Source organism: Zonotrichia albicollis, chromosome 4 (assembly GCF_047830755.1).
Source record: "Zonotrichia albicollis isolate bZonAlb1 chromosome 4, bZonAlb1.hap1, whole genome shotgun sequence".
Classification (NCBI taxonomy): Eukaryota; Metazoa; Chordata; class Aves; order Passeriformes; family Passerellidae; genus Zonotrichia; species Zonotrichia albicollis.
Genome location: NC_133822.1, coordinates 69,084,512 through 69,099,368, shown reverse-complemented (window position 1 = coordinate 69,099,368; position 14,857 = coordinate 69,084,512). Strand labels below are relative to the sequence as shown.

The following is a 14,857-nucleotide window of genomic DNA, read 5'->3' as shown; positions in this document are numbered from 1 at the left end:
GTCCCCTGCTATAACCCTGTCCATGCACATGTGTTTAGGGCATGTGTAACTCACTGCACAGAAAGCATCAGGAGACCTTGTCCAGTCCATGCCCCTCAATGCTAATACCTATCACAGCCATCCCCAAAGTGAGGTGCTTGCACCCCAGAGGATGAACAGCATGACCCACTGGGGTGCTGGAATAAATGATTAGAACTCAGTGGTATGTCTATATAATTAATAAATACACACAGCAGTGTGGGCTTAAAAAAATTTTAGTGGTAGGGGTGCATGATCAAAACAAGTTTGGAAACCACTGATCTATAAGGATGGCAGGGAGAATTTGGCAGTACTTGAGAACTTTGTAAGCTTGTCTCTGCAGTTGGACTATTTCATTATGAGACTCATTCCTTACCTGTGCAAATTCTCCTGAAAGCCATGGCCATGGCTGTTAGTTTGTGCTTGGTTGGCTTTTAAGTGCTGGCATACAGCAGAAGCTTTGCAAGCCATCCTACTGTCCTGTAAACACCTTGATTTGAATATTTGTTTGCTCAGTAAAAGTGAGCAAATTGAGGACCTGAAGCCTCAGGGGAATTAACCAAGAAAAGTACCTTGTTATGGAGAATATAATTGCAGGAGATGGCAACAGAGGCTCTTTGTGGTGTAGTCTGAGCACAGGAGCTGTGAAAGCTGACATGTTGCATTCTTGTGCCAATTGTGGAAGCTTCTGGCCTTCTGAATTACAAGCAGGTCTTTCTGAATCATAGCAGGATTTCAAAATTGCCAAGTTTTCATATTTGGTGGTCAAGTTTTATGTTTAATCACTAATAGGTAGGGGTGTAGAAGTCAAAGCTTATGTCTGTGTTTGCCTAAAAATTATTAATCCATTTAGAACATACATGCATCTGAATTTTTTTTTTTGTCATTAAAAAAATTTCAGTCTTTTGGTATTTCTAGCAGTGGGCTTAAGGTCTAAAAAATTTAGATGGTTCCTCACAATTTACAGTGAAATGAAGGCACAGGTCAGAAAACACTTTTAACTGTTACAAAGTCTGCTCAGCCTGCTGGTTTCTTTTGAGGGAGTTGTGAGGAATGTATGAATCAGTGTTGGCTAGTCACTCAAGTTAATGTTTATGAGAAATTCATAACTTCCCTTTCATGGAATAAATTGCTATTTAACAAGACTAACTCTTTGTTTTACTTCTAAATTATAACAGCATTTTGCAACACATTTTATGTGATATTTTATTTACACATACTTTAAAATTGTGTAAATAGTGATTTTTTTCCAAAAGTACATAACTACAGTCTGGGCTTCTAAACATCAGCTCACTGGTATGTGCTATTTAGCAACTTGCCAATGGGTTTGGGTATTTTTTGTTGGAGAGTTAGGACTTCATATTTTCTTATAGTTTTGTGGTTTTTTTACTTATGATAGACTGACACCTCTTTACTTTTTTAGACATAAAGTCTTTATACATTCTTAGATGGCTAAAGGTCATAGCCAGTGCTGTGACAAGGTTAGGGAATCTTCAGTGTTGTACATGTTAAATTACGAAGTCTCCTGGAGGTGGAATAACCCTTGCATGTCCATTAAAGAGCTGGTATTTTGCCAACAGTACCTTTCTGAATAAGGCACTCAAGCTTTTAAGGAAGTGTCCCTGGCCCCCCCTTGGCCCTCTCTCCCTCCCCAGTGTAATCACAGTGCTCTAATACTGCTTTGTTTTGGTTTTCAGTGATCGCACTGTGAGGATCTGGAAAGCTCGGAATATTATAGATGGACAGATCTCAGATACAGGAGATGCAAATGAAGATCTTGCCAGCAATTGAAGTTACAGGGGATAAAGGAATAAATTGATCGATTGGAGGTGCACTCTATGCAGTTTGCTGCATGTCTAGTAGTTAAACACTGATGACTGGAACGGAGTGAAAATGCGTGAACTCTTCCACTAGACCTGCTGTCCTTAAAATATGTACTGTATTTAATAACCTCTCGGTAACATGCTTGAGTCTCAACAGTCATGTGTATCTCTATATATTATGGCTGAATTTGTGTGCATATGTAATACTTGCAGTTTAAATTAACTGGAATTCAGTCTTCTCTAATGACCATCTCAAAATTATAACCTGAAATATATAACAAAAGTGCTCTGCTGTATTTCACTCACAAGTATGATCAGCTGTTTTGCATTTTACGGTAACAGGGGAAGGAACGTGTCCCAGGAATAAGCCTTTGATCATGAGAGGCAGTTTGAAGATTTTAAAGGTCACTTACACTGTTGTTAGGAAAGTGGAGTGAATAATAGATGGGAAGAAGCTGTTAACAGTACATCTACCTGACATGGCTGTATCCTGCTAACAGCAAACGCCATATGATTTGTGTGTTGATAGCATATAATCTGTGTTGACCAAAGTTGTGCAGCTGTGTGTACTCTGTGCTCAGGACTAGAACACAAATGCCCACAAATGGCTATGTTTTATTTGTGTTTTGCCTATGTTCTGCAATGACTAGATGTTCATAATGTCATGATAAATATATCTTAATCTATTTTTCTTACGGATTTGTTTCTATCATCTCACATTTTCTTTTTTTTAAGCAAATTGTCTTTCCTTTTTATCTAATTTTATATGCTGCTAAATGTATTTTAAATACACTGTTTTTTGCAAACCTTGGCAGTTACTTTGAGAACTGAACCACATTTATTGGGAAAAGCTATGTAAATAGATGGTTGTATAAAGAAAATATCTTATCTTGTGCCTGTATGACTTTTGAAGCTCTTGGAACCTGGATATTGAGGAAGGTTGTATAATTTACCCAACTGCTCTGAATATTAATTTGTAAATTCTGCAAATTTTAAAATTTTATGTAGATTCAGAAACAGTGTTTGGATATTGAGGTTTTTTGGTTGTTTTGTTTTTATTTTTCAGAAAATATCAGTCTGTAAATTATAGCTTGTGTAGGTAACAAATAAAGATGTGAATGTGAACTGCTTTTTTGTCTTGTCCATCATACTTCCTTATAAAAATTCACTTCCTTTGCAAAGGTGTTGAATTTAAACCCACAGTTTTACAGTGCAGTAGAGTAGCTTGGTGAGCACCATAGCCCATATATCCCATGTCTGTGTTCTCCTTGGCCATTATTTGTCTTTTTATAGTGCTTAGGAACCCTAGGGGGATTCCCTCACACTTAGTACAGTACAGACATAAAATGAAGCAGGTGACTCCTGTCCCTATGAGATGACACCTCTCTTACCCTTACTGCATATGGTCTGTCAAACAAGGAAAAGTGCTGATGCCTCTTACTGGTCTTGGAGGAATTACTTCCTTCTCTGCTCAGCTTGAAAGATGAAAATGCTGCTTGCAATTTGAGGTTACCAATCTGTTCCAAGTTTTGATGGAGATGGGCGATGAATGATATATATTGGTTAAAAACAATGTATAAATTAGTTAAAATAAGCAGCAACACTACCACTTAGTGTTTGTCTATCATGCTTTTTAGCTACCCAAAGGGTATAGACACAAATTATTTGGTATTATGTGACAACCTTGAGCAAATTCCAGTGGAGAGTGGATTTACACACAAGACTCACATGAGAGGCTTTTTGTGGAGGGTCCCCATTCCACTTGGCTCAGCAGGTGTTGTGCCAAGCTACACAAATGATACCAACAGCTTGGTGACCCCTGTTTTTGGGGCTGGACACTCATGGCTGTGGGTGCAAGATTCATATGAATATTGTGTTTTGCAGCTGCAGGACATTCCCTTGCAGCCTTGGGAAAAGCCTGCCCTCTGTCCAGCTGCTCGACTCTGAGCACATGGGACTGTGTGGCCATGGCCTGGGCTGCAGATGTTCCTCTCCAGGGATGCCTGGCACTGCATATATTTGGTTTGGCTTATTTCCTGATAGGCACTAATGTTACATAATGTAGTAATAAAAAATATTTAGTTTAAAATGTTTTTTTCTTCCAGGAAGATATTCCACCTAAACCAGGTCTTACCGTAGAACAAAGCTTTCACACTTTTGCTCTGAAAGTTCTTGCCATCAAGTAATTGGAAGAAAAATGTCATTTTTTAAAGGTCACAGTATCACTGTCTTGTTTTAATGGAGAATTCTTTGACTACTGTTTGTTTTTTTCCAAACTTCATCTGTGCTGTAAACCCATATACGTGATAAAAGGTAATATGAAATCAGAAAAAGGTAAGTACTGGACTCCCACTGTCTGAACGTGTTTGTGTCAAATAAAAAACAAAGGTGGTCTCTGAAAAATTAATTTTCTAAGAAGTCATGGAAAAATCACATTTTCCTCTCAAAGTTGGAATTCAGAAGTTGAGCAAAGTGTGTGGAAAAATTAGACTGTATCTCACCTTATCTGCTTAGATACAGTCAAGGTCATGTGTAACAAATAATCTCATTAAAGATATGAATTCTAAGAACCTATTTGCAGTGCTTCTGATTGTGTATCAGAACAAGTGCTTATCGTGCCCCTGACTTGTATAAAAGGCTTCAGACTGCCTGCACAAGTCCTCCTTCAACCATGGCAAAGATGAGGAGCCTGTGTTTCTTGGCTGTTGTGCTTGCAGGTAAGTACACCACATTTGTATTTTGTCCTAGGCTTCATAAGCAAAATATAAAAGTGCTAACAATAGAAGAGCTGTTAAAAGAAATGACTGTTTTCCATAGAAAAGGAGAGAACAGGCATGGCACTGACTCCACCTGAGGTGACTGTGGGAGGACAGCAGAGCTGACTTGTTTAGAAATATGCCCCAGTCCTACAGTGCATTCAGCACTTGGGCACCTGCATAGTCAAAAGGGAATCAGTGGGATCATTCAGCTCTGAAGATACCTATTGCTTTGTTAGGGTCTTTTTTCTGTAATTTTTACTCCACCATACCAGAGGTTAATTTGGTCCAGAGAGTAGTAAAGGGAGAATACATATTATTTTGTTGCTGAAGGATGAAACCTCTGCAGCAAATGCCTTTGAAATGTACAGATGAACCAAAAATGTAAATACTTATACTATTAAATGAAAAACTGTGTGGTAATACTTCAATTCATTCCTTATGCCTTAATTTTAATCCAATTTTTCAAAATTAAAGTGAAGGTTTTTAAAAATCAATGAGGATTATTTTTCATCTATATCTTTCCAACTGCCTTTCTTTAGCTTCTGTTCCCATGGAAATTATCATGGAAAAGCAGCAAGTAGCCATAGGTGTTGCTATATATTCAACTGCTTGTTTGGATCTAGTCTTCATATGTTTACAGACATGAGCTGTAAATACAGTAAAAATTATGGCTTTAAAATTATTTTTAAAAGTAGGGAAGGAAAATTGTATCTTCCCACTTGCTGCGATCACGTTTGTACTACAATAGAAGTAAATCCAGGAACAAGGGATGAATAAGGTTGCAGCCTTACTCAGCTGCTCACACCTCCAAGTCTTTGTTTTTAAAATTTGCTGGAAAATGGAAGCTTTGCATTAATGGGAGAAAAAATTGAAGAAATTTCTTGGCTCCTACTGGGGGAATGTTTTTTTCCTTTGAACTAGGTTAGTCATTCACAATCTTGTTCATAAGAAGTATTTTGAAAGTATTTTACAATACAAATTAGTTCATAAAAGTCTCCCACAAACCTATCCTGTGTAAAATGACACTACATTAATAATCTGCTGTAGTGTGTTCACTCATACTCTTCTTGATTTCAGCGATGAAAACACTAATGCTGCATTTGACTCTCACTAGAAAACACACTCCAGACCAAAATGAAATGTGATGGGTTTTGTTTATTTTGTGCTCCAAGAAGAAATAATTGCAGGAGTGCAGAAGAGTATTCATATTCCTATTATGCTTTGGATGAAAAAGAGGATAAGAATTTAGAGCTTTTCTATGTGATGTATCATGAGGGGTGAATGCTGGACAGAGAGCAGTCAGCCTGTGGGACCTGACTCTCTGCCCCACCAAAAGAGGGGGAACCCAATGCTGCCTGCCCAGCAGCTGGTGCAGGTTAACAGCCAGATAATTCCCGTTAACTCCAGCCTCCAGAAGATGATAATGAGGCACGGTGGCATGGAGCAGTGAGCTCTGCTGAGCAGCCTGGGAGCATCAGACCTGAGTGTCAGATGTTCCTGTCCAAAAGGGGCTTGAGAGTTTGCTCAAAAAAAAATGTAGGTGCCACTCCTGCTTTTCTGTGTTCATATCCCCCCACTTGGAAATCAACTCGGGCATTGAAGCATGATGGCATTCTCTAGCAAGAATCTACTATTTCATTCTGTAAGTTTTTCTAGTATACATAATTACTGCTTGTGCACATCTGCTTGTAGAATTCTTTCTGTGGAGAAGCCCAGACTGCATCAGCAATCATGTTTTAGGCTTTCAAGCACACAACAGTCCGCATTAAAAAAAAAAATAAAGCAGAGATATTAGTCATTTTGTAGAAAAGGGCAATTATCGTTCAAGTAGATTTAATCTTGGAATATTGCTGTAATGACTAAAATTACATAAATTAACTTCAGAATAAGTATGCTGCCAGTGATATGCCTGCTCTCTCTGAGAATATTTACCAACAGCAGTTTGTCAGCACAGCAGGGAGCTGGTCTTGTGGTCCCCCTGCTCTTCTGAGGCTCTCAACCAGAGGGCTTGACTTGCAGCTGTAAAAAGGGCAAATTTAGCACCTTACTAACAGGTTTTTTTTCATGATGATTCTGTGAATGACTAATATATGCCTTTTCTTTTACTGCTGGCAACTTTCCTTTACTCATAACCATACCTATATTAAAACAAACTACTAATACTGTGTAGATACAGTTGTCATACGATACAGGAAAGAAACCAAATATGCACATACACTCACTGTTTTTCTATTTATACCATACAAGTACATGCTGCTTGTCACATAGTTGTATCTCTATAGTTAGAAAACATCTGTGAATAACATAATTACACAGAAAATGTAGCACTTTAATATTGACAGCAGTCCTTACTGAAGACTCCCTCCTTCTCTGCCAGCCTGCAGTGTTGCTCTCATGCCTCACCAGCAGCTTCATTATGCTGCTATTTAACTTTGTATGAGTATTTCAAGCGAGTCGTGCTTCAGCTGAGCACAGGCAGCTCTGAGTGCAGAATAATGCAGACCCAGTGCCTCGGCTTGTAAAAGAAAGCGGCTGCTGCTCTTGCTCCGGTATGAGCAGGCAGCTGCTCGGCCAGTCCTAGTTCATGGGATAATGGGTACCAGCCCTAAGACGGGGAGAAAGCACATCCAGAACCAAGAATATCTGAGGTTCGCGGTGCTGTGGGGTTTTTGACGCGGTTCCCTGCTGCTCTGACGGCTTTTCCCCCACAGCCCTGGGCGGGTGCCTGGGCGAGGAGCAGGACGCGCAGTGCCCCGGCAACGTGGCGGCGCAGAAGCGCATTGACTGCCACCCGCAGCCCGGCGCTTCCCGGGAGGCCTGCGAGGCCCGGGGCTGCACGTGGTGTGCACCTGATGTGTCCAACGCTCCCTGGTGCTTCTTCCCGGAGAACAGTCCCTACGGCTACGCCCGCAGCGGGGGCCCCGAGCAGACCGACAAGGGCTGGAGGTGAGTGAGTGAGTGAGTGAGTGAGTGCGGGAGGCTCCCCGGGTGCTGCAGGCCGGCACTGCCCACGGCCGGCGCCGCCGCCCCGGGCGCTCTCCCGAACACATTGCCCTGAAAACTTTCCTTCCCCAAGGAGGGAAAGGGACACCCTTCTCTGTGCATTGCCATAGAACTGGGGCTTGTGCTCTCACCACACCTCAGGTGAGGAAACCAGGTGCAGGCACAGAGTGCTCCCTCCCGCCCTGGCAGCTGTGTCTCAGGAAACTACGAGGTCTCCTTTCTTTGGTGGCCTCTGTTTTATCCATTAACATTAAGGAAGGCCTAAACTGGCCTCAGGGATTATTTCTCTCAGTAAGTCAATGATTTATTTTTAAAGAGCTGCCACAGAGTAGCTGGGTGGTTCCCCTGGCCTGCCCGAGGGTGGTCTCAGCCAGTGATCCCTCGTGGTGGTCACCAGCACGTGTTTGCACTGCAGAGTCACGCTGAACAAGCGCCAGGCCTTGTCCCTCTTCGGAAATGACATTTCCCCGATCGTCTTTGAGGTGGAGTTCCAGACCAAGGACAGACTGCGGTTCAGGGTGAGTGTTTGGGGGTTGGAATCATTTAACCAAAGCAACACACATGCTAAGGAGTGAGCTGACCTGCCCCCTGCTCGCCTCGCTCTAGCTCTACGACCCCAACGCACAGCGGTTTGAAGTCCCACTGAAGATCGATGGCCCCGGGGTCACTGCTGAAGAAGCCAACTATGAGGTGGAGTTCTCCGATGATTCCACGCACTTAAAGATCAAGAGGAAGAGCACTGGCACTGTGCTGTGAGTACCACACATGATTCATATTGCTTTTTGTAAAAGTTAGGTGTGATGAGGTGAGCACTCTTTACCTACACTCTGTTGCTTGGGTCTGTGGGACAAGGGGTCAAAGGATGTGGTGTAAATGCAGATTTGTGCCTTGTCCCGGAAGGACTTTCATTATTAATGGGGGTATGTGCCTGTGTAACAGACAATTATCTACGTGCATGTATAAAAGTTTATGCAATAAGTCAAAGAACTTCTGAGGCTACAATTTCATGGCTTGGGATGCTGGTAAACTCAACTTATCAGAGCACTGAGCTAAGATTTCTGAAATTTGAGTGTCAGGAACTAAGTGCCAGATCTCCTGACACTCTCCAGCAGGCAGGTCTAAGGAGCTCAAAGCAGTGGAAGCTGTAAGCCTCTAATTTCCACTGATGTCACTGAGTGGCACTGGCTCTAGTTGTCGCTCTGCAAAAATACCATTTGTTTTCTCAAGCTAGTACTGTAAGTTTAACTTCAGCAAAGCTCCTCTCATTAACAAATGTCACCAGGTGTCATAATTTCCCTTCTCCTTGGCTTCCATCAACACATCTCTAGTGCATAATGCTGCTTAGAAAGAGAGTCCCAATCAAGGTGCATTCCTGGCAGCTGTTTTTGGGAATGCAGCAGTGAGCAATTTAAGGATGGCTTAACATGAGTGATGCAAATGAGACCATACAGCCCCAAGAATGGTCTGCCGATGGAACCATCATGCTGGGTTTTTAATGAGCTGACCATCCTTTTGAACTACAGTCTTATGGCATCTCTTTATACATGTCACAGTCAATTCTGTAAAGTCTTACTTATGCAGGCTATTTTAAATGCATGCATTATGCATTACTCTAATAACAAAAATAATTTAATTTCTCATTAGACTTAACAGCTCTGTGTAAACAGTGGGGTTTTGTTAAAGGCCCAGTTTTCTTCTTCCTGTAAAGGCTTATTAATTGGAATGCTGGTGTAAGGGGTGAATGCATAAGTGCCTATCTCATGGCCCATTCTCATTCAGCCCTCCCCACCTTCACCCAGACCCTAAGGCTTTAGCCTGGATAAATCAAACTTGAAATGTCCCAGCTAAGGGGAGGGACTGCTATGGAGCAGATGCAGGGTCTGCCAAAGGCACAGCTCCAGTGACAGGCAGAGGAACGCAAGTCAGGAGAGGGACACAACCCCACTGAGCAGGTTTCCAGGAGGGCACATTCAGTGCCCTGCTGTGGGCCTGGGGAAGCCTCCTGCATTCCCCTCCATCTCTTTGTGCACCAAGACCCGCGCCCAGCAGCAGCAGCAGAGGTGTGGGTGCAGCCGTGCTGTGCTGCAGAGCCCAGGGAGGCAGAGGGCAGCCTTGGTTTGCAGCACTGGCACAGCAGCAGCAGTGATGCTCTGCTCTCCAGTATCCCCATGGGAAATTGTACACTGCCTCCAGGCAGGTAAAGGAGTGCTCCTGAAACCCAGCCAAGCCCAGAAAGAGGAAATTGTGGGTGAATATAATGCACAAATAATGGACTTCTGTCCTGCAAGCAGTGGCAAGGCTGCTCCCAAAGACACAGGATTTTGTGTACAGAAAGGGAAATTGTATGTTCCTTGGAATTCTGGTTTCATGTGAAATGGCACAGCCAGTACTGTAGTCTAAAGGATCCTGTCAGGGAGCCATTCCTCTCACAGCTGAATGATATTCAGTTTAGTTGTACTCCCTGTGTGAGGAGCAAAAATGCTTCCCCTTCATTTGTTTGCCTGTCCATCCTGTCAGAGTGAGGAAATGCAGGTGCTCAGAGATAGCTCCACAACCTGTCTTAGAGGGATTTGCAATCTCCTTAGCTACCAAAAGAGCTGTGCAGATGGAATCTTTCAAAACAGGAAAGCAGGTTATATATCCTGGCCTAAAATCTATGGTTGGCTGCATTTACTTTACTGGGAGGGATGAGCCCTCAGCAATCAGCATTATAGGAACATTCCCATCAGTGGCTGCACTTGACTGCCTGGGTCCAGGGGTGCACTGGTGGCATCTGGCAGGTTAAGTAGATTTTCGTGTTAGTTCAACCTGCCCAAAAGCAGGTTTGAATGCTAAAAACCAAATCTTTTCCTTTGGGTTCCCTCCAGAAGTGGGAGCAGCTGCTGCAGGGCGCCCGGGCACCAGGTGGTGGTGTCTGTGCCCGGGCCAGGTTAGGGCAGGCTGTGTGTCCCTGAGAAACAGGCAAGTGCCTGACTCCTGGAGGGACTTCAGCCTCCTGCTTTAGGATGTGAACAGCCATGGCCTTACTGCCTCAATGAACAGCTGAGTCAATTGTTGATTTCTGTGTGCACACAAACACTGCTCAGAACAGTCGATGTGGGCAAATAAAACCTCTTCAACAGGTGCTGCAGTTGCACTCCCCAGGTGTGGGTGGATAATAACTTGTGTCTGCAACAAACCAGGCCAGGGGTCTCTCTTGGACCTTTTAAATATCTCTGAGGAAAACTTCCCCATAGTAAAGCAATGCCAGATCCTCAGAAATCTGCTTTTCCTTATGCTTCTTATTCCTTGCTAGCAGAGCCATGCTGCTGGCTGACCTACCCCCCAAGAAAGCCTAAATCCCTCATGATGCCCAGCATGCTCTGGCACAGCTGACAGTCCACCTGGGAAGGAAGCAGCCTGTTCCAAGCAGAAACACAGTGTAGGTTTGGGTGGCTGTTTCAAAGCCCCCACTTGTGTTTCCCTGCCCTCCTTTCTGAGCTGCAGTCTGTCCTGCCATCCCTGGCTTTGTGCTGGGAAGCAATGGGGTGTCAGGCTTCTGTCTGTCTGCTTTACAGAAAACCCCATCCCCACTCTGGGACCCCTGTGCACAAAGCCTCCTCCTTGTGAGGAATGATTTCACTCCACATTAGAAATGCTGCAGGGGAGAGGCAGAGGAGGCTTTGAGTGTGATTTAAGGGCATTTCTCACACTCACTGCGTGCAGGGAGACCTAGCTGAGCTGCCCAAGGAGGGCAGGACAAACTCAGGGCTCCATGTAATCACAATAACAGGGGAAAGGAGTAAACTGTGTGAAGGGAGAGACATTAACAGCTGATTGCAAACCTCAAGCAGAGGCAGGAGCAAGAATAAAAGGCCAAACCCTGCTATATTTTCAGCTTGCTCCAAGCTAATCAGCTGACAGCTGCTGCTTTGCCTGCATGGGGTGAAAATTAGACAGAGTCATGCAGGGAGATGATCCAGGCACTGCTGGGGCTGCTGGGACCAGGAGCTCTTGGGCTGCCTCCCTTTGTCCTCCCAGCAATGCCTCTTGGCTTACTCCCTCTTACTTTTCTCCTTCTCATCCACTGCTGTCCTGTTCTCTGTCCCATCCCATCCTGCCTCCTTCTGCTCTGCTTTTCTCCCTCTCCAATGCTCCTGCTGTTTTCCCACTAGCCAGGCAAGGTCCTTTACTGTGCCAGTAGCTATCCAAAGCCATGGAGGTAAAGAGGTGCCATGTCCTCACATTCACTAGGGAGATGCCGAGGGGATCAGATGAGACACAGCAAAGCTTCTGCTCCCATCCAGAAGTCAGGTGCTTTCTCCTTTCCACAAGAAAACTAGAAACCTGCATCCGATTTAAGGCTGCAAGTCACAGTTCTGAACCATGAGGGACAGGGACTAGTGCATGAATCTCCTGTCCCAGAGGAGAAGCTCCCAAACTACCAGCATTGTTGGGCAGTGGAGACTGCAGGGAGCCTCTTTTTACTCCCATCATGATTGGAAAATAAGGATTTGGCAAAATTGGTGTGGTCAGTGGAAAAATGTTATGTCAAGCTATTGGCTTTAAGTAAATCTTTGCTTAGGATATTCTGGTTGATCTTGCAGCTCTTATGGGAAGCTGTCCTGTGCTTGGCCAAGACCCTACATTAGTAAAACAGGAGAGAAAATCCTGTGTTGTACTGAGGCAGGTGAGCAAGTTAAAGAGCCTGTGGGTTGTTTTGTGGCACCTACACTCAGGTTAAGCACTGTTCTCCTTGCTGCTCCTGCCACACTGACAAGAGCAACCACTGGAGGAGGTGCTATCAACTGAGAGCATGAAGGCTCCAAGAAAGCACAGATTTTCTCAAAAACACAGTAAAAGGCTGAGAACTGTGCTTTAAGACAGTGATAAATAACAAACACATGCTTGTTTTGCAGTGTGTGATTACTCTGTGGGACTCATTGCCCCAGGGCAGCACTGGCACAGGAGGCCTAGCGGAATACACATTCAGGCATAATAAAAAAATCATCTGTAGGAAAATAAAACCCCCAAGTGCTTCTGTCTCCATGCTTCACAACATCAGTTAATTCTATGAAAACAGCCAGAAACTTCCTCCATAAGCAGATTATTGCAAGACTGGCTCTGAGTGACATCTTGTGCCTTCCTTTGTGATATCTGGCCTGGGCCATTGCTGGAGACAGGCTGCAGAGGGATGGACTACTGATTTGATTCTCCACTTTAATATCCTGGCTTTTCCTTCATGATGTTACACAAATAATGGAAGGCAGAACATTTTTTTTGCAAGCCAGATAGGGACTACTTTCTATTAAGCATTTGGAATACCTCATTTGCTATTGCACTTGGGAATATACTACACAAAAAACCTAATAAAGATTTTCCCTAATTTCCAAAAAGGCTGCTGTAGAGTTCAGCTGCCTTTTTTTATTTTTAGCACAGACACCACTTACCACGAAGGTGTTTTACATAGGCAAGGCTATTAGAATGATTTATAATGCTATTGTCATAACTGCAGTTTTGCTGGAAGCAAGGGGAGGAAATTGTATGCATCATGGATAGAATGGGCTAGTTCCTAATTTGTAGGAGCCATTATTTTAGTCTTCTAATCATTAAGATTTATGTTACCTAGCCAAGAAATATTATAGGTATATCACTTACCAAGTGTTTTTCAGAGCAAAAATTAAGCATTGTATATCCAGTGAGTTATAGGACATTTCCTGATATCACACAATGAATACAGTAGAAGTAGAGCAGAAATGTGTCAATAACTGTACATACACTTCTTATTTTTTTATAAATGTCATGTTTGTGGAAAATCTGTTGATTATTCCTGCTGATTTTCTCCACCTACTTGACAAATCACCTTTAAGTAAGATAAACATATCAAAATTCAGTCTTGGTGGACCTTCTGCACTCCAGTGGTGTCCCAAGAGTTACAGCTAATAAGGAATACAGCTGTTGTGAAAAACTGTTATGGTTTAACCCCAGCCAGCTGCCAAGAACCACACAGCTGCCTGCTCACACCTGACTGAAAGATGGAGAGAATCAGAAGGGTAAAAGTGAGAAAATACATGGGTTGAGACAAGAACAGTTTAATAACAGGGAAAAAAAGTAAAAGTAGTAGTAGCAATAATAATATTATTAATAATAATAATAACAACAATAACAGTAATAATAATAATAATAATGCAATTAAAAGGAAAATAACAGAGATAAAACCCAAGAAAGAAAAGTGATGCAAATGACAACAATTACTCACCACCATCTGACTGACACCTTCCACTCCCTGAGCAGCCATCTCCCAGCCAACCTTCCTGCTAGGTTTAATGCTCACATGAAGCCATATAGTATGGGATATCCCTTGAGGCCAACTATCCCAGCTGTGTCCCCTCCCTGCTACTTGTGCAGCCTCCTTGCTGGTGGGGCAGTGTAAGGAGCAGCAAAGCCCTGTTGTGCTCTGTTAAGAATTGCTCAGCAGTAATTAAAACATCCCTGAATTATCAACAGCTTCCAGCACAAATCCAAAACATCACCCCATACCAGCTGCTATGATGAAGGTTAGCTCCAGCCAAAACCAGCAGTCAGTGGATGTATTTTTAGCAATCTGAGATCTGGGCTCCTTAGGTGATGCTCCTCAGCAGCTCCAGTGTGCTGAGTCAATCAGTTTATTTCAGGTTCATTTGAAAATAGAGTGTGTACTCCCCATTCCCTAGGGTGCTTTAGCACTTTATGGGCAGCCTGTGCATACTGTGGTAGCCCAGGCTGTCTGGAAGGGTGTGCCCAAGCTTTGCCAGGAGGCTTAGACTCCCTTTTTGGATAGCCATGGGAATTTACAACTAAATTTGCACACAGATAATATATGGGTGGTCTGGAGGCCAAGAAAAGCAGATGTTATAGAGGATGTTTTCTCCAAGTGACCGAGTGGACCAGTTGTTTACAACTTCAATTAATGACCTCAGTTCTCCAGGATTCATTGCAACAGGAAGGAAAAAAAAAAAGACCAAACTTCTCCTGACTTAAAATTACTTTTGAATGTCCAGATAATGCACACTGCCTGTCCTAATGATGTATCAATCTGTGTCCCAAGTCTGCTCATTCTGGAGGTTTTGTCAGACCAGCTTTAGAAGTGCCACCAGCTGGTTGCCCATGGCAGGTGAATCAGTGCTTTGGGCCACTGCACACTCTGCAGCCACTGGCCTCCAATAAACCTCAGCAGAGTATTGTTCAGAGAGGTAAATCATCATGTCCAGTTCATATTACAAAGGAGTGATGATT

General features: G+C 43.3%; 2 protein-coding genes across 10 annotated transcripts in view; both read left to right on the top strand.

Moving 5' to 3' along the window:
- Positions 1 to 2,970, top strand: part of KIF21A (kinesin family member 21A) — an 88,214-nt gene extending 85,244 nt beyond the window's left edge. For all 9 annotated transcript variants that reach the window (XM_074540026.1, XM_074540029.1, XM_074540030.1 and 6 more), the window contains one exon: positions 1,716 to 2,970. In XM_074540026.1, the coding sequence (XP_074396127.1) occupies positions 1,716 to 1,809 (94 nt within the window). In that variant the 3' untranslated portion in view covers positions 1,810 to 2,970. The remainder of the gene's footprint in view (positions 1 to 1,715) is intronic.
- A 1,531-nt stretch (positions 2,971 to 4,501) lies between these two features.
- Positions 4,502 to 14,857, top strand: part of LOC102061823 (sucrase-isomaltase, intestinal) — a 60,060-nt gene continuing 49,704 nt past the window's right edge. The window contains exons 1-4 of the mRNA XM_074540024.1: positions 4,502 to 4,558; positions 7,312 to 7,546; positions 8,019 to 8,121; positions 8,210 to 8,355. Coding sequence (XP_074396125.1) covers positions 4,513 to 4,558; positions 7,312 to 7,546; positions 8,019 to 8,121; positions 8,210 to 8,355 — 530 coding nt within the window. The 5' untranslated portion in view covers positions 4,502 to 4,512. The remainder of the gene's footprint in view (positions 4,559 to 7,311; positions 7,547 to 8,018; positions 8,122 to 8,209; positions 8,356 to 14,857) is intronic.